Source organism: Ambystoma mexicanum, chromosome 8, assembly GCF_040938575.1.
Source record: "Ambystoma mexicanum isolate Mex_15411 chromosome 8, UKY_AmexF1_1, whole genome shotgun sequence".
NCBI classification, from domain to species: domain Eukaryota; kingdom Metazoa; phylum Chordata; class Amphibia; order Caudata; family Ambystomatidae; genus Ambystoma; species Ambystoma mexicanum.
Genome location: NC_090929.1, coordinates 622443411 through 622466442, shown reverse-complemented (window position 1 = coordinate 622466442; position 23032 = coordinate 622443411). Strand labels below are relative to the sequence as shown.

Below are 23032 nucleotides of genomic sequence, written 5' to 3'. Positions count from 1 at the left end.
TCTAGAGAGCTCTCTGAGGTAACATCACAGGCAAAGATAACCCCGATCACTTGGTCTGACCACGACATGGTCCTCACAGACATTCAGTGGGCCGACCTACCTAAAAATAGTGGGAAATGGTGCTGCAATTAGAGCCTTTGGAGGGATGTCGTTTTCAGAACTGAAATGCAGACAGAAATCTCCCAATTCTTCAAAACAAAAGACAATGGAGAGATATCCAAACAAACAGTGTGGGAGGCTGGGAAGGCCACCTGGAGGGGGATTTTGATAAGGGAAGGCTCATCAAAGAAGAGAGAACGTAATCTTATTGAACAGAGGCTCCGAACTGAAATCTGCCAATTAGAAAGCACACCCAAAATAGGCAAAGAAGTAGATCCTCAGAAAATGAACAAAGCCAGAGAGAAAAGAAATGAACTGAAACTACTGGAGCATGAACAGGTCATGCGTAAACTGAGATTTTTAAAACAAACATTCTACGAGAAGGGCGATGAGGCCGACGCACTTCTCGCCGCCAGGCAGCGAGAACAAAGAGCTGAGCGAAGAGTATTAGAAATTAAAGACGATTCCTCCCTTACATCACATTCCCACACCACCATCCCAGAACATTTTGCTGACTTTTATGAAACTTTATATTCCTCTGAGGTAGACCCTGAGCGATCACAGACAGAGTCCTATCTGTCCTCAATAGATGTACCCCGTATTCCTGACCTAGAGGTCGAATCACTAGAATCCCCTATTACAGAACTCGAGGTCCAAGCCGCCATAAAAAGGTTAACATTGGGCAAGTCCCCGGGTGAAGACGGCTACACCGCCGGATTTTATAAAACCTTCACCACCGTGCTGGCCCCCTTCCTGACACTCCTCTTCAATGAAATAATGGACACGGGGAAGCCCCCAGACTCCTTTACCAAGGCATTGATCACTGTTATCCCAAAGGCTGGGAGGGATCCTACGAAATGTTCCTCTGACCGCCCCATCTCACTACTCAACCTTGACGCAAAGATATACACCAGAATCTTGGCAGCGAGGCTTGAAACCCTCATTCCTCAACTTATACACTCCGATCAGGTCGGGTTCATACTGGGCAGACAAGGGGCAGACACAATCCGCAAAACCTTACACCTGATCCACGCATCCCAGACCATGGAGAATGACCCGGCCCTACTTTCCATCGACGCGGAAAAGGCCTTTGATAGGGTGGAATGGGGGTTCCTTGAGGCAGTACTGCGAAAGGTGGGAATGGGCACTAGATTTAGAAGAGCGATACACGCAGTTTATTAAGACCCCAAGGCATCTATATTTGTGAACGGGGAATACTCACGGTGGTTCAACCTGCAACGCGGAACCCGACAAGGATGCCCCCTCTCGGCGATTCTCTTTGCCCTCTCCTTAGAACCTCTGGCAATCGCAATAAGGGCAGACTTTACACTAGAAGGTATTCGACTGGGGACAACAGAATAAAAAATTGCCCTCTATGCAGACGACCTCCTCCTCCACATCACGAACCCCTCCGTCTCCATCCCCCGGGCTCTCTGTATGATAGACGAATACGGTAAACTCTCAGGGTTCAAAATAAATAAAACAAAGTCCACACTCTTTCCCCTCCAAGGTCAAAAAGACGAGAATACCATCAGATTCTCCCCACTCGGTCTCAATATCGAACACTCACAACTACAATACCTGGGGATACAAATAACGAAAAATCTAAGTGACTTATTTGAAGCAAACTTCCCCCCCCCTATTGAGGCAGTTTAGGTTAGACTTGACAAGATGGGATAAGCTCACAATATCCTGGCTAGGCCGGCTCAATGCAATGAAGATGATATCCCTTCCCCGGTTCTTATATCTTTTCCAAGCGATACCCATTATGATTCCAAAAAGCTTTTTTACTGAGATCAAAAGGGCCATGCTCCAATTCCTATGGCAAGGGAAAAAAGCAAGAATTCCATATAAGACCCTAACGCTTCCTAAAGATAAAGGTGGAGTTGGGCTTCCCAATTTTCAAAGATATTATGAAGCCTCCCAACTTAGAGTATTGATTCCACACCTGCGTAATCAAACAGACACCCAGTGGGTCAATATGGACAACCACTATTTTACACCAGCCACAGTATCTGAATGGTAATGGGCACCTAAGAAAAGAATCTGTAGAAAACTCAAAGACCACCCGATACTAATGACCATCTGGGATATCTGGACACATGGCAAGAACATGCAAAACATTACTACCTGGCTGGCTCCCCTTAGCCACTTATGGTCCCCAGTGGTATGAGGCTGGATTGGAGAGACTAGGGCAACTGCAACAGAAAGACTCCTTCATCTCGCTCCCTGAACTAACCGAAGCCCTCGGAATAGGCCCATTATCCACCTTTCAATACTTGCAGATAAAAGGGGTTTTGACAAGAGCCATGAGGAAACCCAAATTAATGAGAGAACTCACCCCTTTTGAGAAAATACTGGACTCAAGAACTGTAATGAAAGGCCTAATATCTGATATGTACAGGACACTGATAGAAGGAGAGGGGGTGACCACGGACTCATTGAAAAGCAGATGGGAAACAGATTTCGCCGACCAGTTCACTCCAGACATATGGGACACCATATGACAGGCAGCCACACGGATATCCATTTCGAACCAATACAAACTCCATGCAATCAAATTAGTGCATAGATGGCAATATGATCCAGTCAGATTATCCAAAATGTTTCAGACTACAAGCCCGGAATGCTGGCGTGGATGCGGAAACAGAGCAGACTACTGGCACATGTGGTGGGGATGTCCCAGAATACAAGTGTTCTGGTCAGAGGTCCTGGGCTGGATCAAAGAAGTCGATGGTATCGACAGAACACCTACTCCCTACCTCATATTGTTTGGCCTCGAGAAAGATGAGGATGACTGGGTCAAGATTAAGGATCTAGCACCACAACTGCTTTTAGCCGCTAGGGCAACACTAGTAATGAGGTGGAAAGCTCCTACAACCCCCACGAAAAACAAATGGATCCATGTATCCACTAATATATGCATAATGGAACATATAACGGCATCGCTACATGGAAATTTGTCTCAGACCGAAGTTTTATGGATGGAATATAAAAGTATATATCTGCCCACCGGCTTATCTCGTAACAATGCTTCTACCATGGCGATAGAGGGACAAGAATTGACCTAGACAACATATAAATTGAGCTTTACAACAGACACTTTCATAACCAAGGCAATCTCGGCATTGTACACTGACTCTGCTCACCACACGATGAACGCTGCTTGACCTGCAATACAGGTTCTGACCAGGGGGCAGGGGGGGCGGGAAAAGGGAAGGGGGCAAGGTCATGTTTTTGCACGAACCCTATGTATGAAGAATGTGTTTGCAGGACAGACACTAAATACGCCGAAATTTAAGGGTTCACTTCTTCATTATGAGATAGTTAATCGTGTACTCAATGTATCCTTTCTTTGCATGACTTGTATCTGTAAAACTAATAAAACCAAATGTACAAAAAAAAGAAAGGAATGGAAGACGAGAGATTGGACAAAAGTTGGAGGCAAGGAGGGGGTTAGCAGAAGGTTTTTTCAAAATGTGGATAGCATGTTTGAAGGCAGAATGGAAGGTGGCAGAGGAGAGACAGATGTTGAAGAAGGAATTGAGGTAAGGAATGAGAAGAGGGTAGATCTTAGGAATGAGAGAGGTGGGGAGAGGATCAGAAGGAGCAGCATTAGGGTGAATTTTGGACAAGAGAAGGGAAACATCAGAAGGAGTGATAGGAGAGAAGTTAGACAAGTGAGAGGAAGGGGGAGGAGGGTAATGGGAAGGGAAGCAAAGGATGTTTTGGTGTAGAGAGAGTATTTTGGATGAGAAAGTCAGCAAAATCAGAAGGGGATAGGGGAGAAGTGGTAGAGTGGTCAGGAGTAGGCGGGGAGAGAAGACGAGATAGGGTCTGAAAGATGCGACAAGGATGAGAGGATTGGAGAAGGTTAGAGTAGTAGGAACGTTTAGCTGAACTGAGGCAGGAGTCATAGAGAGAGTGGTAAGAGAAATAGGAGGCTTGATTAGAAGGCGAGCAGAGCTTGAGCCAGGATCGCTCAAGGCGACGGAGGAGGTGGCACATAGACAGAAGGTGAGGGGAAAGCCAGGGCTGAGAGGGTTTGGGGGTAGGGTGGAAAGAAGAGAGGGGATGAAGTTGATTGAGACTGGAAGAGATAGACGAGGAGAGAGAGGATAAAGCTTCATTAGCCGAGAGACAGGAGAAATCAGAAAGAGGGTTCAGGGAAGAAGAGCAGGAATCGAAGAAGAGAGAAGGGCTAAAATTGAGGAGCTTGAGAGAAGGAAATGGGAGACGGGGAGGGAGTGGATAGAGAGGGAGGGGGTGAGGGGGAGAGAGAGGAAGGCATGGTCAGAAAGATAGTTGGGAAGGGTGGAAACTGGGGAAGAGGAGAAAGAAGAGATAAAGATATGGTCAAGAGTGGAGCTGGAGGAGTGAGTAGGAGGAGTAGGGAGGGGAGTGAGGAGGTAGGGGTCAAGGATGGAGAGAAGAGGGGAAGGTTGATAGGAAGAGGAGAGGTGAAGGTTGAAATCACTGAGTACTGTGAGGGGAGAGAGGGAGGGGGAGATGAGGGAAAGAAGGTGGTCAAGGTCATCATAGAAGGAGGAGTGGGGCCGGGAGGTCTGTAGATAATTAGAAAGGAAATAGCGTGAGGGGAAGTAAAGGATTTGTACAGGTTTTCGAAAGAAGGGAAGAGAGGAAGAGGTGTAGGAAAGGGGGAGGAAAGACATTTGGGGTGATAGAGGAGACCAATGCCACCACCGCAGCCATAAGGACGGGAGACATGAGAGAAAGAGCAGGAGGAGGTAGTGAGGGATGCCGGTACAGTAGAGTTGTAAAGGGGGATCCAAGTTTCAGTTATACAGAGGAAGTGAAGGTTAAGTCGCAAGAACATATCCAGAACAGCTGTGGTCCAGAGGGCAACATTGATGAAACTGGAGGGTTTAACAATAGGGGGATAGATGAAGTTGGGACGATGTGGAAGGGTATAAGGGGGATGGCAAGGATGGGGAAAGAGGTTGAGTGTGGGTTTGGTCATGAGGATAAGGCAGAAGGATAGGAGAAGGGGCCAGAGGTAGGGGAGAGGAGATGGGGATGAGAACAAAGAGAAAGAGGAAGAGGAGAGTGGAATAAGGAAAGGCGCATTTCAGAGAGGGAAGAGGAAGGGAACAGAGGAAGGGATGGACTGGCAAAAGGAGGATGGATGAAAAGGAGGTGCAGCTGGTGAAGTGGGGTCGGGAGCTGGTAGAGTTAGGGGGCAGATAAGGAGCAAACAAAGCAGTAATGGTAAGGGTGTTGTAGGGTAGGAAGTATGCAGCAGGAGGGGAAGGTGGCTGGCCCTACACAGGGCCCAAGCAGGAGAGGAGGCAGGCAGTTGGAGAAGGGCTGGCTCAAGGAGTAAAGGGCTGTGGAGGGCAGAAGAGGGTGCGGGGTCTGCGGGGGGGACACAGTGTCGGCTGGTCGAAGTGGGAGGCAGCCACAGGATTGAGAGAGGCAGGTGGGGAGGGGTCGTAGCAGAACACTCAGGTGTGCACAGCAGCAGAGGAGGCTATCAGACAGGAGAACACAGGAGGTCGAACGGCAGATCCAGCAGGTAAAGAGACGGCCGTTAGAGGTGGGCAGGCCCAGGGAGGAGAGGACCTATGGTGATCCAGGAGCTGTGGGGACATGGGTGTGTCAGCAATGGAGGAAGTAAGAGCCAGAGGGACAGCAGTACAGTCCAGGCACAAGCAATATACTAGCAAGTCCCACAATGTTGAAGAGGTAGGCTGCAGGAGGCAGGTGGATTCACGATGGAGAGGGACTACAGAAATCAGATGCAGCAGGGAAATATGATGTGCTGTCAGCAGTGGTGGTCCGGAGAGAGAAGAACAGCGCCCAACGAGGAGAGAACCAACTGTGATCCAGGTGCAGCAGGGAATGTGGGTTTGTCAACAGCGGAGAAAGTTAAAGCCAGAGGGGCAACAATAACGTCTGGCGGCAAGCACTAAGCAGGCAAGTCCCACAACGTTGAAGAAGTAGGTAGCAGGGGGCTGGTGGACACACTCAGAGGCACAGAAAGCCTGCGCGCCACCACCACAGGAGCCCAGTAGGAGGAGCAGGGCCAGGGGTGTGCTCACCGATTAGCAGTATCCGGGCACTCCGTATTACTGGAACCCAAGCTGTCCGGTGCGGTAATGAAGTGACACAGGAGAAAAGCAGTCGGTGGAAGGTGGGCAGTTGCAGCAAGGAGCCCAGGTGGTCAGACGCATGCCGATGAGCGGGGTTCGGGCAAACCCCAAGAACTGGAGCCAGTTGATCCAGCAGGTCCGGAGTGGGCTAAGGAGGGCACAGGCCGAAGAGAGGGATTCTGGCGCACCCCAAGCATTGGAGCCAGTTGATCCAGCAGTGCGGAGCAGAGCAGGAGGCGCGTTCACCAGTCACTGACCGCGGGCACTCCTGACGCACGGGAGCATAGGAGGAGGAGGCCACGCAGTCCGCCGGTATTCCGGACAGGTCAGGTACAGCAGGGGCCAGAGTGAACCAAAGCGAGAAGAGCTTGAGAAGACGAGCCGAGGACGAATCCAGTGCAGGCAAGTAGTAGAATAAAGCAGCGGATTCCAGGCAAGCTGACTCTGTCATGACGGAGTTAGAGAAGGTAGGAGGTCATGATGGCGCTCACGTGGTCGGCGAACCCGTGAGGTGCGTTCTTGTAGAAAGGGAGTGCAGTCCCGGAGGAGAATAGGTCCAGTGGTGCAGATAGATTTAAGGACCTTTGGTCACCCTCCAGCTACACTCCCTCTGGAAGTCAATTGCAGGATATACAACCTAGTCTTTGCATACACTATGTTGTGGATTAAAGCTATAAAGTACATGCCAATCAGTCAAATCACCCTAAAGAATCTATTTGACTACATATTTTGCATTTTTTAAATAGGATGTCTCTAATGCATTACCTGCTTTAATATTCTCCAGTCAGTATGTTCCAAGTAATGCTCCTTTCCAGGTGCATGGCACAAAAGCATAATTGTACGTCTGTATAGAAAAGGGCTAACAAATGAAACATCCTCTTGTAGGCCCACTTAGTGCAATTGACATCTATTGTAAAAACCTATAGCCAAGTGATTTTGAAGCCTGTAAATGGATGGATCAATGGAAAGGAAAGCCATGTTGAGCCCTATGCAAGGGACTTTCCGACTAGTTTATTACCTATTAATCAGGTGTTTGTTCTTCATATTGTTTTTAAGTTCTCTACATAAGGAGAGCTGCCTCTTTATGCAGAGTTCTTAGACTTTTCTGCTGCCTTTGATTTGGTGGACATGGGGAAACTCTGGAATAAATTAGCAACTATGGGTATGGAAGAATCTTTGCTAAATATCAACGGTCTGTATGACCATACTTTTTTCACAAGTTCTTTTTGTCCTTTCATGGAAACTGACACAAAGGTTTGAGACAACAAGAGGAGTAAGGCATTGTTGACTTTTAGCCCCAGTTCTTTTCTGCCTTTATGCAAACTATATGGTTCAATCAGTTCTGGGTGCAGCAAGTGACGTTCCCCACATAAATGTGAACAGGTCCCTTTGCTGTTATATGCTGAAGATTCAGTACTTTTTTGGTTGTACAGCAATTGCCTTAACATCTCAACTTCTAGCTGTTGGCCAATATTGTGGATTAAATAATCTCAAATTAAACATGAATGCATTTAGAATAATGCTGGTCATCAGAGGAAAGGCAGAAATCCCAGGTACTTTTTCTGTATGGGATACTGCTGGAACAGGTAGACGAATACCCGTATCTGGGAGTGACCACTTAGTGACCACTTCCTCTACTGCAAAAAATAAACCAACTTTCCTCTCTGCGGTAAAGAAAGTGGAAGCTGCTATACTGGCCAGTTTAAGAAGGCAGGACAACATTAGATTGTCTCAAGTTGATAGAGCAGGCTAAATATGGAAGCTTTGTGGTTTATGGGGCTGAGCTGTGTGGTCTGGACAAGAATTAACAGGTTATTGGTTTGAGGGCCGGATCACTTTGGAGGAAGTTGTTGCATCTGCCAAAATGTTTTACCGTAACATTAGCAATGGATATTAGATTTGTCTCCATTTTGTTCCAGGTAGATAGGGAAGGAAAAGAGAAAATCTGGTAGATAAAACATGGAGGAATCATCTGCACCTACCAAAGGTCCCGAAAGTATGTGTGTGATCTGACAGCCGAATTACAAACTTTAAGTATGGCTGACCTATTTCAGTCAAATGTATGCCCTAAAGGCATACAGAATATGTATCTACAACTATTAAAACTGTAGCAAGCATTTTAGCTTAAAGCTAAGTGATCTATTGATGTAGGCATACAAGACCATCCATAATTGACTGATGTTACAGCAAAGCCTTTCAACAGCTGTATATCCATTTAGTAACAAGGCCCCAAGAGAGGTGCCTCTGCTTTAGCCAGATGTGACAAACTTCAGCTAAGCAGTAATACAAATAAATGGAAATTGTGCAATGGTAATTTGTGCAAATGTTATTTAAATCAAAAAGTACATTTGAAACAATCTTTTGTTAATTTGTCCTTTCTGTAAAGTTCTGAGGAATAGCAGAATTCATCTGCGAATCAGGGCTAAAGGAATCTGAAGTGCAAATAGTTATGGAGATTTTTCTTAAGCCCTGTGGTCAGGGTCTTATGTTTCTGCGTTTGGCATTGGAGAGTCCCTCAAGCTCTCCAAGCTCTCCAAGTGGATGTTGTGACAAAGTAGCCCAAGCCTAACTCTCAGGAAGTCGAGTGGGGTGGTTCACATGTCCAGTTCACACTTTTCTGTAATACCAAGTAAGGGCATGATCACACACTATATTCCTTATACAAAAATAATGTTTATGTAATAAAAGGCAAACAGAAAAAGCAATCCAATCACATGTAACTTTGTGAAACAGAAGATGCCACAATGCATCAGGTAAAATAACTCAGTTTTAAGTAAGAGTTCTTTTGAGTCAATAGAGTTTCTCTCTTAGAAAGGAAAAGGCAATAACAGGCATGTAAAGGTTTTTCTATTTAAGCTGGCAAGTTCAAGTAGATACCAAGGGAGACCAGTAGTTTGTATAGGGACAGTCTTTGGTGGGAAGGAGTTACATTTGTGTGAAAATGCCCCAAGTAGCAGTTCTCAAAGATCTGGAGGAGGGGAGACCTTGAGAGTCTCTTGAAGAGGCCCAGGGATGAAGAAATGTATGACAAATTTACTTTCCAGCAGTGCTGGAGAGTCATGAGAGCAATACCCTGAGACCAGAAAAGCAGTCTTGTTGTAGGTGGTCAGTGGGTTTCTGATGCGGTTGCTCTGCACGTTGTTAAGCAACCACTGAGGACTTCAGCAATAACAAACCAGTACAGGAAGTACCCCCAAGACCATTGGGAAGAGTGATTCCCAGATCAGGAGTCCTGCAAGAGGTGGAGAAAAGTGAGTCGGCAACGACCGTCAGTAATCATCAAGGCAGGGTTCCCTCATCATCATCAGGCACAGAATTTGGCTTCTGAGAATGGGTTTGGCTTGCAGAGACTCCAAGGAAGAAGGGATATTGAAAAATGTTTGAAGAATTCTCATCGGAGCGGAGACAACCACGGAACAAGGACTGGGAAGGCGAGTTTGGCATTGGGGTTGCAGGATCTATGGCAGCACAGCCTCCTGGCGTTACCCGATGGAAGCAGGGTGCTTACCTGATATCCTGGGAGGATGATTCCCTAGTGAGTTTAGCACATAGTCTGTAGAGTTTTGGCAGTGAAGGGGCACTCACTTCTGGCAATACAGTCACTGTCAGGAGCTTCAGGGAAACAAGGCCTTCTATCGGGCGCTGTGGTCCATTTGCCCCCTACCAGAGTGCTGCTGTTGGTTGTCCTGGAGGGGCAGAAGTTTGCTGTCAGATTATTTGGTACATTAAAGGATGCTGATGCACAGTTTCAGTCCTTCCATGAGCAGCAGGCCTTTGAGAGTGCATGCTCAGAGTTCCAGCTGTTGACAAGGAGAGTGGATAAGGGTGTGTGCTTTCATCCTGCTTGGAAAGCAGTGAGTGAACACAGCACCTAATTACACAGAAAGCATCATTCAGACTGAGGAGCACCAGCCAATGGCCACACATTTCTTCATGCACACCCATGCACACAGGAAGACAGGAAGAACTCTCACAAAAAGGGATTCTTTGATACAATCCCAGAAACGTACCTGCATATGCCAGTTAGAACTGGTTTCAGACTGACTCTAATCCTCAGTCCTGGGATTCACACCTCCAGTGGCCAAAGATGGTCTCTTCCTATTACACATACAAAGAGGAACAAGGGCTGGTAATGTGACCTCTTCAGGGCTTCGAGGAAAACAAAATCAACCTCCATTTTGTGGTCAAAAAGGGCCTAGTCAGTTAAAATCGATACCACCTAGTGGAACCATTTTACACAGGCAAAAAGCCACCACCATTGTTGACACTTGACACATGACTAACAGAGACATGGTTCTCTCTCTGGGAGAGTATGGGGCTGCCTTTGGGTACCCGTTCTTAGGAGTCATAAAGACTCTTAAGGCAGAGCACATAAAATACAGAGCCACACTCTCAGTCCGGCTTTGGATTACGTTTCGGAGGAAAAACAAGTCCAAAACTTCTAATACAAGTGTAGTGATGATATTCTTTTTAGGTTAGCTTGACATAGAGATAACTAAAATTGTGGATGACTTTTATATGCAGCTCGGAAAATCATGGACGAGGCTGTATTTTAATCCAAGGCTGCATTATAAATGTAATTAGCGCGGTGTGTGGCACAGTGTGTCTGGTGGAGTCAGGAGGCAGACCGCTGTACGTTTTCACCGTGATTCTGACTACTGTAGTAGTCCCTCTTCAGCTTCTACAACTGCTGCTGGGAACTTTGAACTTTCTATAAAATCACCACGCAGGCGTGGAGCGCGGCGTGTGGCACAGTGTGTCTGGTGGAGTCAGGAGGCAGACCGCTGTGCGTTTTCCCCGTGATTCTGACTACTGTAGTAGTCCCTCTTCAGCTTCTACAACTGCTGCTGGGAACTTTGAACTTTCTATAAAATCACCACGCAGGTGCGGAGCGTGGCGAGGTGTGTGGCACAGTGTGTCTGGTGTCCGGTGAGTGGTGACGGAAGACGGAAGATAGGAGGTAAGACGAGCCCTCAAGGTATCCTTTCCTAACCCCCTCCCCTTCCATTCCCCCCCTGCGTTCTTCCTACCTCCCTTCCTCCCCCGTCCCCTTCCCCCCTCCCTTCTCCCCCCGTTCTCACCGTCTCTGATCCTTCGCCTCCTGCAGTTGCCAGCCGATTCCATACACGCACTTATATTCACGAACCTCCACGGATTGCTGCTGAAAACTAAATTTTCTTACCGACACGGCTGGCGCTCTCGGGCTACACGGCATGACGGCGCCGGCATCTCCAACCGAAGCGGACCCGGGCCGCTGGATGCGCAGCAAAAAATCTCAGCTTGAACTCGCCAGGAGAAAGCCGGGCTCGCGCCTTAACAGCACTGAAGCTGATGCCAACATAAGCGAGGCAGAGGCCGTGCGAAGGTCTTTGAGCCCGCCCTCTCTCCCCTCCCAGGACTGGCGAGCGAGGGCAGCCTGATCCACGTAACCTCCTGCCCCCTTCAAGGCACAGGGGAACTCGCGACTCCTAATGCCATGCAGCCGTCAAAACATTTTGAGACGGAAGGGGAAAAACAAAAAAAAGCATCCAACCTTTCCAGCACTCCAGAACGGATAATGTCTCCTTTTACCACCCCTCAAACCCCCTGCCAGCTCACCATTTCGACGAGTGACATCCGGCCTGAGGCCGTCGGAGGACGGTCCCGGCAGGGGTCTGCATGGCAGGGGGAGCTTGAGGTGGAAGAGCCCATCGACCAGAGGCCCCCGCATCGGCAGCCTCATTCCACACTGCCAGGAAAGCAAGTGGCCATAGTGGAAAAGTATGGTGGCGAGGCAGAGAAACAAACACCAAGGTCTGAAAAGGGCCTGGCGACTATTGCCACAATCCACAACAACAACTCTATTCAAGACACACTGATCACCGGCCGGGAAAAGACACTGGCATTGACCAAGTGGAGCCTTATTGAACCCGGCCCTACAGTAATAAAAGACGCAGCGGACTCGCACGAGAAGGGCAATAATGATGACTCGGTCTTCGAAGCACCAGAAGGACCGAACGTTTCCATCCAAGCATCTCCCACTGAAATAACAGAGTCTGGCAAACTAACCACAAGATACCGACGACCAAAGAGTCAGGAACACAACGAAAATTTACGTGCAAAGAACGTTGAAGCCATGGAACTCGACATTTCACTACCAAACCATGAATCCATTTCATCGCCTGAATCATGCTCTGCCCAGGAGGGGAGTGACAAAAAAATTAAAGAAGTCGCCACGAGACCAAAAATTTTCAAAAAAACTATGAAAGACAAAGCGAAAGGAAAGGCGACAGACGGGAAGGCCTTTACAAAAAAAGTTTGGAAAGCTGGTCCTTAAACATCAGGAGGCGCAAAGGGCCTATCAGCACCGCTGCTATCGGCCTCCCTGAAGGACTATTTCATTAAGCATAGTAAGAGGAAACTGTGCTCTGACCACGAGATGTGAGACGCTGAAATATTGGAGGCGATAAAAGAACCACCTCCAGTGAATAAAGCCCGTAAAACTGACCCAAACCAGGGAAACCCAGCGCCCAGAATCAAATGGCATGCATGCAACCCACCCATTGTAGACAGGGACTCGGAAGGAGCAAGGGCTGTGCCTCGCCCGGCAAGTATCCTTCACAAACCTACACCACTATCAGAAACTCCAAAGCTGACATCACCTCTGAAATTAACAGAAGGGCCGAATACGGAAGAAATTAGCTCTGCCCCCTACCTTCTAGACGAACCATCGCCAGCACCAAGATCCGAAGATCTTAATCACCCGCTGAAGGGTCCTATGAATAGCACCCTGATCATAGAGTCCGAGAAAGAACCAACTGCACAACCACAGGAACTAGTGCCTGTACATGGTTCGAGCATAGAGGCACGGGACAGACCTAAAGTCAGAATGAGACTCTCGCAGGGGGAAGACCAACATGCTTGGACCCGCCCACACACACAGACAAACAGTAACAGAACCTGGGCTGAAACATCAGCAAATACCCAAGAGGCCTCAATAGCTGCAGAAAAAAACCTTTCGGAGAGACTGCTTCAGGATCAAAATGAAAGAGGTCTACATACTCCGGATAAATTGAGAAGGCAAAGTGACATTTCGGGATTGTCTGATGAAGAAACGCCATCATCAAAAAAAAAAACTGACCTCCTATCCATCATGTCGGCCCTTACTAAAGCACTAAATCCTTTTAGTAAGCTATATGAATCGATCCATGAGGCACTAAAGGACAATACATCGATGATTGCCTCATTGAAGGACAAACTGACTTTCATAGAAGGTTACGTAACAGCTGTTGAACAGAACTCAAAAAATATGCAACTGACTCTCGAAGACAGAATATCCTGGGAAAAGAACTGTCAAACATCAATCCACGAGCACAGTATACTAACATATTGATCAATAGAAGTACCCAGACGGAAGATGCAGCTAAAAAAAAGAAGGATATAGCTCCGATCTTCGCAAAAGGACCGGTCAAATCACCAATATCTCGGCCTGGCGCCAAACGAGTCTTAAAAAACTCAACCAGTACCAAAAATTCGGCAGAAGGTCCGCTACTGTGCATCCCTACAAAGGGGTCACTAGACCACTCAGCCAGAGCAGCAACTAGTGCCCAAACAGGGCGTGAAAACTCCCTAGATACCAGGCCTACCAAAGTAAGTGAAAACAAAGGAAGCAGTGGCCCAGACAAGGCCAGTATCCAGAAAGAGCAAGACCTATCTGATGCCTCACAAGGGCCCCCTGCCTGAAGCCCCGGTCAAGATTCTTCAAACTGCTCCCAGACCTCGGATTGTGTCGAAATGATCACGGCAACCACAGAACCCCAAACAGAAGAACCAAGACAGATAACGACAGGTGCCCGGAAAAAAGTGGGTCAGCCTCTACCTCCGAAAGAATCCAACGAAGGCCATGGACGGACAAGTCGACCTGAAAGACCCCGCTCGAGCACGCCCAGTACCGGATTGGAAGCCATAGAAGCTCTAAAAAATAAAGAAAAAAAACGCTCTCAGAGTAGAGAACCTGAGAGGCATTCATGGCAGACGCAAAAACAAGACCGAAGAAAAAACCGAAGGTACTCACATAAAGAAGATCTCAGACGCATAAAACCTATAGCAAAAAAAGACCTAAAACTCACTGAAACGACCCTTTTCAAGTTGGAGCAAACTTCGGCCAGAGACAGCTACATGGTACTGAATAGAAGAACTGTTCTAAAGATAACGGCGAAAGTCGGAAAATTACGACATCTATCAACTAATGACCTGTTCTTGGTGGAACCATATCACAGGGACCACAGAGCCAAAGCATACCTACATGTAAGATCAAATGCCCTAAAAGAATGGCCTTTAGAAATATCAAAAGATCTTCATCGCTTGGGCCTGAAATTAGAAAAACTCCAGACCGGGAGAAAGGAGCGAGAAGAGGGGGAAAGGACCAAACGGAATTTCTCAGCAAAACATGATGGTGAGGCGAAAGCAGCACCCTCCATAGAGGAAAACAGAAGACGTGATGTCGCGCCGGAACGTGGAAACTAAGCGAGGGATAACCAAAACGACTACCCTCCTAAAGGACTTAAAACGAACCACATGACAACTAACTACTCTAGACGCCGAGAGGGAAGTCCAAAGACCTACCGCTTAAAGAATGAACAGTGTCCAGTCTAATCCAGCTCCAACGCCAGCGACGTAATCAAAATCTTGGAAATGGATCTCTGACAACTTTGGTCGTATCAAGAAGGACTAGCAGTTAACCCATGACGCCGTCATTTTGAAGAATCTCACAACTAACGCGGACCAACGCTGGAAAGAAACCGTATTACAGATGGCGTCATGGAACACAAGAGGTTATATACATTTAACCAAACCCAGCGACACAAACTGGAACAAATTCGACCTAATCTGCTTCCAAGAAACATGGCTAGTAGACAAACCTTCTCTCGAGGGATTCACTATTGAAGTTTCCCCAGCTCATAAGCCCACCACGGGAAGACCTTCAGCGGGACTACTCACGGCAGTACGATTAGGGTCAGGAATCGTAATGAAAAGCAAAATCAATGAGGAGTATGGCACGTTAACCATTCTAGCGCGATGGCACCACCAAGATCAGGTGGGAAATGGGGAGTCTAGCTCTGATCTCGCCATAATAAACCTATATTGGAATCCTGATAAAACATCTACGAAAGATTTCTGTAAACAAGTGGCCAACTCCATTGACGATATCAGAATTAATCATGACACCCCCGACATCATCATCTGTGGGGACTTGAATGCAAAATGTGGAACACACTTGGAAGACAAGATGGTGCCCCCAGCTCTGAGAAAAACAGATGTTAGAGGCCAAGCATGGCTGTCCTTGATGAATTCCAGACAACTCCACAATGCCGCAACACTTCAAGATGGCGGCGTGCAAATCCCCACATGGGAAAGAGAGGCCTCAACCGCTAACTTGGACTATATTTTCATCTTAGAAGGTCTAATCCCTTACTTCAAGGAATTTAAAGTAAAAAGAACGACCGAAAGCGACCACAATCTCCTTCACTTATCATGGAGAGGAGAAGTGAAAGACCGACTATCCTACCCCTTGGAGATAGACACTAACAAGCAGCAAAACCGAATTTGCCTCACATCGGAATCCATCAACGAAGTAAGGAAAAACCTCTGCAAAAAACAACCCAGCTCGCACAAAGGTTCAGAAGACCAACGGCCAATATACGTGTCGCTATTGATACCGCATAAAGTGGACTTTGGTGGGAAAAATCGACACAAATCCACACACATTCATATGTTCAATGCAACATTGGTAGCCAAACGCAAAGAAATCAGAAAACTGAAAAGACTAGCGTCAAAAAGCATCAGCGAAGAATCCTGGAAAGCCTACCAGAGGGGGAAAGCAATTTACAAAGCATGGCTCAAACAAGAACGTCAAAATTTATATCAGAACGACGCTGAGGCCATGCTGAAAATTGGGGCCTCCAAAAGTAGCCGTGACTTCTGGTCCCTATTAAAATCAATTAAGGGCCAGAACTCCTCGCAGATCCTTAGTAACGTTACAGAACAACAGTGGATCGCATACTTTACTGAACTCTACGCCTTACCATCTTACAATATCTCGCAGATGGTGCCACTATAACAACACGGAGATCTAAAAGATCCTTGGATCAACGTGGCTGTCTTGGAAGATATTTTGAACGTAATTACATGCTTAAAAACCTCTAGGGCACCAGGTCCCGATGGACTTACCAACTCTGATCTGAAACAGCATCCCAGAGCCTGGGCGGGTTTGATCTGTGAGTTGTTCGACCAATGCCTAAAACAAAAACAAATCCCGAAGACTTGGACGGAGGCGGTCCTCGTACCAATCTATAAAAAGGGGATCAGAACGGACCCGTCCAATTACAGACCTATTGTCCTACTGGATATTATTGGAAAAATATTTGCCTCACTGACACTCATCCACTTCAAAGAGTGGGCCAGGAAATCCCCGGCCCTCGACATTTTCCTGACTGGCTTCCAAAAAGGAGCGGGAACAGCGATAAACATCCTGATCCTGAACACCATCAAGGCAAGAGTGAAAGGTGGCGCCCCTGGAGTCCATATGGCCATGATTGATCTATCGCAGGCCTTCGACACAGTGGACCGTGGTAAATTATGGTCGAAACTAGAAAAGTGGAATTGCCCAATGTCAATTCTTGGCCCAATCAAGGCCCGGCACAAGAAAACATCACTCAGAGTGCGACTATGCCAACAGGGAACTTTATCCGATAAGATTACCACAGAAAGAGGTGTCAAGCAAGGCTGCCCGCTAGCTCCAGCACTCTTTATCGCTTTTATTGGCGACTTCCAAGAAACAGAAGACCAGGTCCGAGCTTTCCCTCCACAACTGGGAGAAGTGAAAATATCTAGGCTATGGTATGCGGATGATCTGATCCTGCTGGACCAAACGGCCATCGGACTCCAAAGACAGATTGCCAACCTATCAGCTTACATGGATCTCAATAACCTAAAGATTAACTCAAAGAAAACCAAAATCATCTCTTTCTGCAAAACCACTAAGGAATTAAAGACAGCACACTCATGGTACCTGAATAAGACTAAAATTGAATCAGTGAAAGAATTCAAATACCTTGGTGTCATGATCGACAATACTCTGAAAGACAACTCCCTTCTGAATTCGCTGTGGGAAAAAATCCACAGTCTCACAGCTCAAACTCGTGCTTTGGATACGAAATTCGGAACATTTTCTTGGTCTCCAGCTCTCCAGTTTTATAAATCAAAGGTTATACCAGCACTAACCTACGGAATGGCGGCAAATCTGTCCCTGCCATCGGAAATTTGGATCAAGCTTGAAGGCTACCTTTGGAAGTCGGTCTTGGCGCTACCGAAATCTGCACCTATGCCAGCCATTCGACGGGACCTAGGCCTTCCGTCTATTGCCTCAGTAGTAACTCAAAGCGCAGTGCAACTTTACAGAAAAATTCTGTCTCCAAGTTCACTGCCGATTTTCCAACTTATGGAAATTGAAATCACTAAAGGCACCTGTAAACCACTACTTGATTGGAAAAAAAAAATACACGAAAAACTGGAAGAAGTGGCCTGCTCGAGTGAAACACTCTTAAATAACCCTGGGAGAGTAAAAAAGAAACTAGAAGATCAGGATTGGATCAATACTAGTGAGAGGGTCCTGCAATACAAATCCTTAGAGCATCTTCCACCTACGCACAATCGACCGAGGGTCCCTCTAAAATATTGTGAAAGATTCCCAGGGAAGAAGCTGAGGAAGACCTTTATGAGAGCAAGACTGAATTTACTCAATACAAGGGAAATCCTAGCTTCAAGAGCATGTGTCCCGGACGCCCACTGTCGCCTATGTGAAGATCCAACTCAAGTTGAAACGATCTACCATCTTCTCATGTCATGCTCAGCCTTAGCAACAGAAAGACAAAAATACTTGGCACCACTCACATCGAACGAAACCGCTTTGGACGAAGAAACTCGCTGGTATCGGCTAATTGCGGGAGACTCCCCCAGATGGTCCAGGATGACTGCTAAATTCTTGGACGTTACCCTTAGAAGGGCCAACACTCCCGCCACAAGTGTCCTTCAAGCGAACTTAGAATGAAGTGCCTTCAAGTCCGACACTTGCTCAGCACACAAGACCAAAGTGGTGTCCCAAGTTGGAAGATTGACTTTTGTAAAAACCAAGTGGTTAACAAAAAAAACAAAAAAATGTTATTAGATTCTACACCCAGAGTGCGATAAGGAGATCCTGCACCGGGTTGCTGGCAGCTTTATGGTTGGTAATGTTTAGCAGTTTAGGGGTGGGAGGGGTGATGTGCTGGGGAGGCTATGAGGTCATTTCAAAAGATTATTGACCTCTGCTTATTTTTAAATTGTATGTTGTTTAATTTTTGTATGTGATTACTGTTTTATGGGTTTTATTTTATTAGATTATTCTCCTATTTTCTATATATTACTAGGTGTATTATATCTGTGCTTTCAGGTGTTTTATGTGTAATATTGTATGCAGTCTCAAAAGGCTCATGGGGCCAAAAGTGTTAAAAATGAAATCAATCCCATCAGTATAGGAATTAAGGGATGAAGTGTGCTGGTAATTACACGTTACTCATAATATACTAAAGACTCTTGTCCTCCTAGTCCATAGTCCCTTTTTGCTCATAAAGCCCTCTCTGTCTCCATCCAATTAGTCTTGGTCTGCATCGTTCTAGTAGACATAGAAAAAAGGTTAAGCAATGGAGAAGGGCATAATTTGAGATATGCACTTCAACTCTTTTAAATTGATACACCTATTTGCTTTCATGCTGTGTAGAGCATGCACTGGTGCTTTTCTTTGAAGTCTAAATGTCCCACCAGTATGTGGAAAAGAGGACTATGGTCTTGCAGTTCAAAAGTTACTATAGTGAGTAATATGTGCAGAGTTTTTCCAATGGCATTTGAAGAGGACGCCAAGGTAATAACTAAACTCCCAACATTTCAAAATCAGGGTGTACCCACCTCATTCTTTGGCTAAAATACATTGTTGAAAGCAAATTTACCAGGTTCAAAACAGAAACTTGTACAAACACCTGCCAATAAAAATGGAAACCTGTACACACAGCAAAGAATCAGATACACTCGATAAATACCACGCAAGAAAGAATATAGAAAATTCCAAAGGTCATTCACCTCCAAATCTACCACCTTTATGGCAATCAGAGAAGGAACAGCACTAGCTTTTATGAAACATGCAAACCATTTGGTCAGCATCATTTGAATGATCTAGTTGTGACATGGGTGGCAATGCTACATTGGCATTGTAAAGCACGGATACAAAAGAACTTGTGAATTTAAAATTATGTAGATATTTGAAACACTGAAAGCAGGTCCAAGCAGGGATGATAGGTTTATATATCACTATTAAACTGAAAGCACTTGCATTGTCCTGAGTCATTGATAGTTAATTGTGTACGCACACGTGCACATAACACAACTCTACAGTAAGCCCACATGCCCCCTCATCCTATTAGAAACATCAAAACCTGTTATGCAAAGCATAAGGATTTTTTTAATGTTTTTATAAATAAAGAAAAATAGCAAAATGCCATTTTGAATGGAGTCCTTGTTCAGGAGGAACATTTCCCACAGACAGGTGTTTTGAATTCCTTTCCATAAACTCCTTTTCTGTATTTATAATTGTGACATGTAATTAACATATTCCAAATAAAAAAATTTAACATGTTCACAATGCACGTGTTTCAAACTCCTCTGCATTATATTAAGACACTCCCCTTCAATTCTATCAGAAGTTTCTGAAGTGCGGACTAATGTCTTCATTAAAGCTTCCAAAATAGCTTGTGTTAGCGTAATAAAGATATCATAGTGTTGCGATTATTTTTATTTATAAATTCAAACGAGCTGTAAGCAAACAACACATTTTTTCTAGTTAACATAATATTACCTCTATCTTTAAGAACTAAAGGTTCTTAGGTATGAAATTGTATGACTTCCCAAAATGTTAGCTGAAGCACTGTGTCATTCTCTGTCTTTTCTTCCCAGTGACCCCTTACTCTCAGGATGGCATAATCAGATCTGACTGCATGGGACATGTTGACACTCTTGAAAATAAACAAATAATAAATGCAAGCAGAGCATGTTGTATAAAAATATCACCTAATGAATCACTTAAAAGGCATCTTTAGAAGTTTGGAGGAGCCCTTTGCAGTTCCTCAAAATACGTTGAGGAATTTGACTTTTCAGAGTGAGAAGGAAATGTTGAGGTAGGAGCCAATGTTTGGTAACGTGTATAATTTAATTGTTTTCCTTTTGTTTACCTTAGCATTTGAGCGAGGAGTTTCCTACCCTGGCATCGCTAGTGGCTCATCACTCTGGGACAAATAGTAGACTTTTTCACTGCCTGGTCTCTGGACGTCTTAATCCTTCGTACGAGGAACATGACTTGGTGGGCTGGAGCTGGATCCGTGAAACATGCAACCAGGAGAAACAACCGACCATCCAGGAACAACCAGCAGCAACGGAACTGGCCGGCTAACATAATGAGAGATGATCACCCTGGAAAAGAACATAATTTTGCAATTGGACGGGTATGGGCATTGAGATCTCCATTGTGACAGAGATCAAAGACTCCAAAGGAGCAAATTTGAGGGTTTGACTAAAAGTTAATATTTTAACAGAAGAAGTGTGATTTCTTGGTGTGAAGCACCATTAAAGTCAATAAGGACTTTGCAACAGACCAAAAGGTATATGGTATTCCAAAGTATGAGACTCATGGCCAATGAGTCAGACTTGAGGTACCCAAGTGTGATGGCATGCCATAGTTCACGTAAGGACTTGAACCATCCAAAGTCTGATTACAGTATGCTACTGCTGCAGTAGTGACATTTGAGGCCATTTGAAGATACCAGCCATAAACCCAAGAGATACAGCAAAACAAAAGTGTTGATGGCTGGAAGGTTTAGAATTAATCGTCACCTCTGCCATTGCTCTGGGCAACCCTCCAGACCATTGTTCTTCGCCTGCCAAGCCATTACAAAAGGGGGAAAGACCATATGCAAATCAGGCTTGGTCCCACCTATTGAACGCCTTTGGGGACAGGGGCACATCTTGATTAGTCATGTTTTTTGAAGCAGGAATTTAATGAATGACAACAAGGATGGATCCAAAAGCTGACCTGTTGAAGCCTGGTTGTCATGAAGCACTATAGCTACGTTCTGTAGTCATTTGTATGGCAGGGCACATTTTTTTGGGGAAAGGACAAGTTAGGACATTTGAGAAAGGTTTTAAAGAGTAAACTGTTCGTGTTTGGATCTTGAAGGACTCCCCCCGAAAGTTATTGTTTGCTGTTATCACAAGCAGATTAGGAAATAGCTGTGTAACCTGTAACCAATCAGATGCTCCTGCCCTGGAGGACAAAACCAAGGGCGTGTAAAAGTGTTGTGTATCAGGTACCTTTGAAAGGATGATGTGTAGCAAGATATATATTGCTAGATGTTTGTAAAATATGTTCTAAAACCAAGCACTGTGGAAAGGTTTTTGTATCAGGAGGACTGGGGAATGAAGTTAGTTATCAGGGTTCTTTGGAAGTGTTTCTGCATACGGGCTGTGAAATAATAATATTTAGCTGGGAACCTTCAGAGGATGTTATTTTTTTGAGGTCTGTGTACATATGCTCTGTGTCAGGGCTATAGCAGAAGGACAGCTGTGGAAACATTGTTTACTTTGTGGAGGGCTGTAGACAGATGTCCTGTAACAGGAGGAGTAGGCAAAAATGTTCTGTATGCATGACTGTGCAAGCGTGTTGAATAGCATGTCACTGTGGAAAGATGTTTGGTCTACAGGTCAGTGAAAATATGTTATTTATGGAGGCTGTGGAAAGTTGTTCTGTAGCATGACTGGTAAAAAAATGTCTTCATCAAGAGAACTTTGCAATGATTTTTTTATTATGGACATTTGCAAGGTACTGTATATTGAGCAACTGTGGAAATATATTTTGTCTAGTGTGGGAATGAAAATATGTTCTGTATGAAGGGTGCTGTGAAAACATGCCTGTTTTTGGGGACCTAATTTAATATGTTTAATTTCAGTAGAAGATGTTCTGCATCACAGGATGAGCTAAAGTCTGGAAGGTGTATTTTTCAAAGGAATGTTATAGAATCATTAATCACTCTTGCACATAGGGAATTGTTGGAACTGTGGGAAGGTGAAGTTCTCATTGGAATGATTATATAGCAGATAGTGTTTACAGGAAGGGCTGGGTTAAAACTGTACACACGTGCACCTGTGAAATCTTCAATCTGCGACTCTGGCTCCCTCGCAGTAGCAAGTGACATTGCATCTGTAAGTATAAAATGTTGTGTATTCTAGAATGCCTCCTAGTTATGCTTTTTCCTAAAAAATGCTTTTGTTTTCTCTAATCACTCTCCACCCAAACAATGAATCTAAGTATGAATGCTGATAGTAGACATGTTAAACATATGTCCCCTGTCTGACCGCGTTGGTGGATGGTAGGATCGCCATGAAAGTTGGGTGCTGCCACAACCAACATGATGCTGGTCTTGGAGGTTGCACCGGGAAGATCCCTTTGCTACCTCCACCATGCCACGGGAAGGTAGGGGCTCATCTCCATGAGACTGTAGCTTTTCTCGCTCCTTCAAGGAAATTGTGGAGCAGCGGTCCGTTGGCACGTACATGCTCAGTTCCCCTTGCATGGTTTCATAAACGTCTCCTAAAAATATCCAGAGGAAAAGATGTAGCTGTGCTAGCCCTTGTTATCCGAGGGGCAGTCAGCAGTTCTCACGCAAGGCTTCCACTCCCATACAGTTAAGAGCACATTGGTC

The 23032-nt window shown here is 45.5% G+C and overlaps 1 protein-coding gene across 11 annotated transcripts in view; it reads left to right on the top strand.

Moving 5' to 3' along the window:
• The window catches only part of SH2D5 (SH2 domain containing 5), a 518455-nt gene extending 495894 nt beyond the window's left edge, over nucleotides 1-22561 (top strand). For all 11 annotated transcript variants that reach the window (XM_069610337.1, XM_069610334.1, XM_069610330.1 and 8 more), the window contains one exon: nucleotides 20515-22561. In XM_069610337.1, the coding sequence (XP_069466438.1) occupies nucleotides 20515-20727 (213 nt within the window). In that variant the 3' untranslated portion in view covers nucleotides 20728-22561. The remainder of the gene's footprint in view (nucleotides 1-20514) is intronic.
• The last annotated feature ends 471 nt before the right edge of the window (nucleotides 22562-23032 follow it).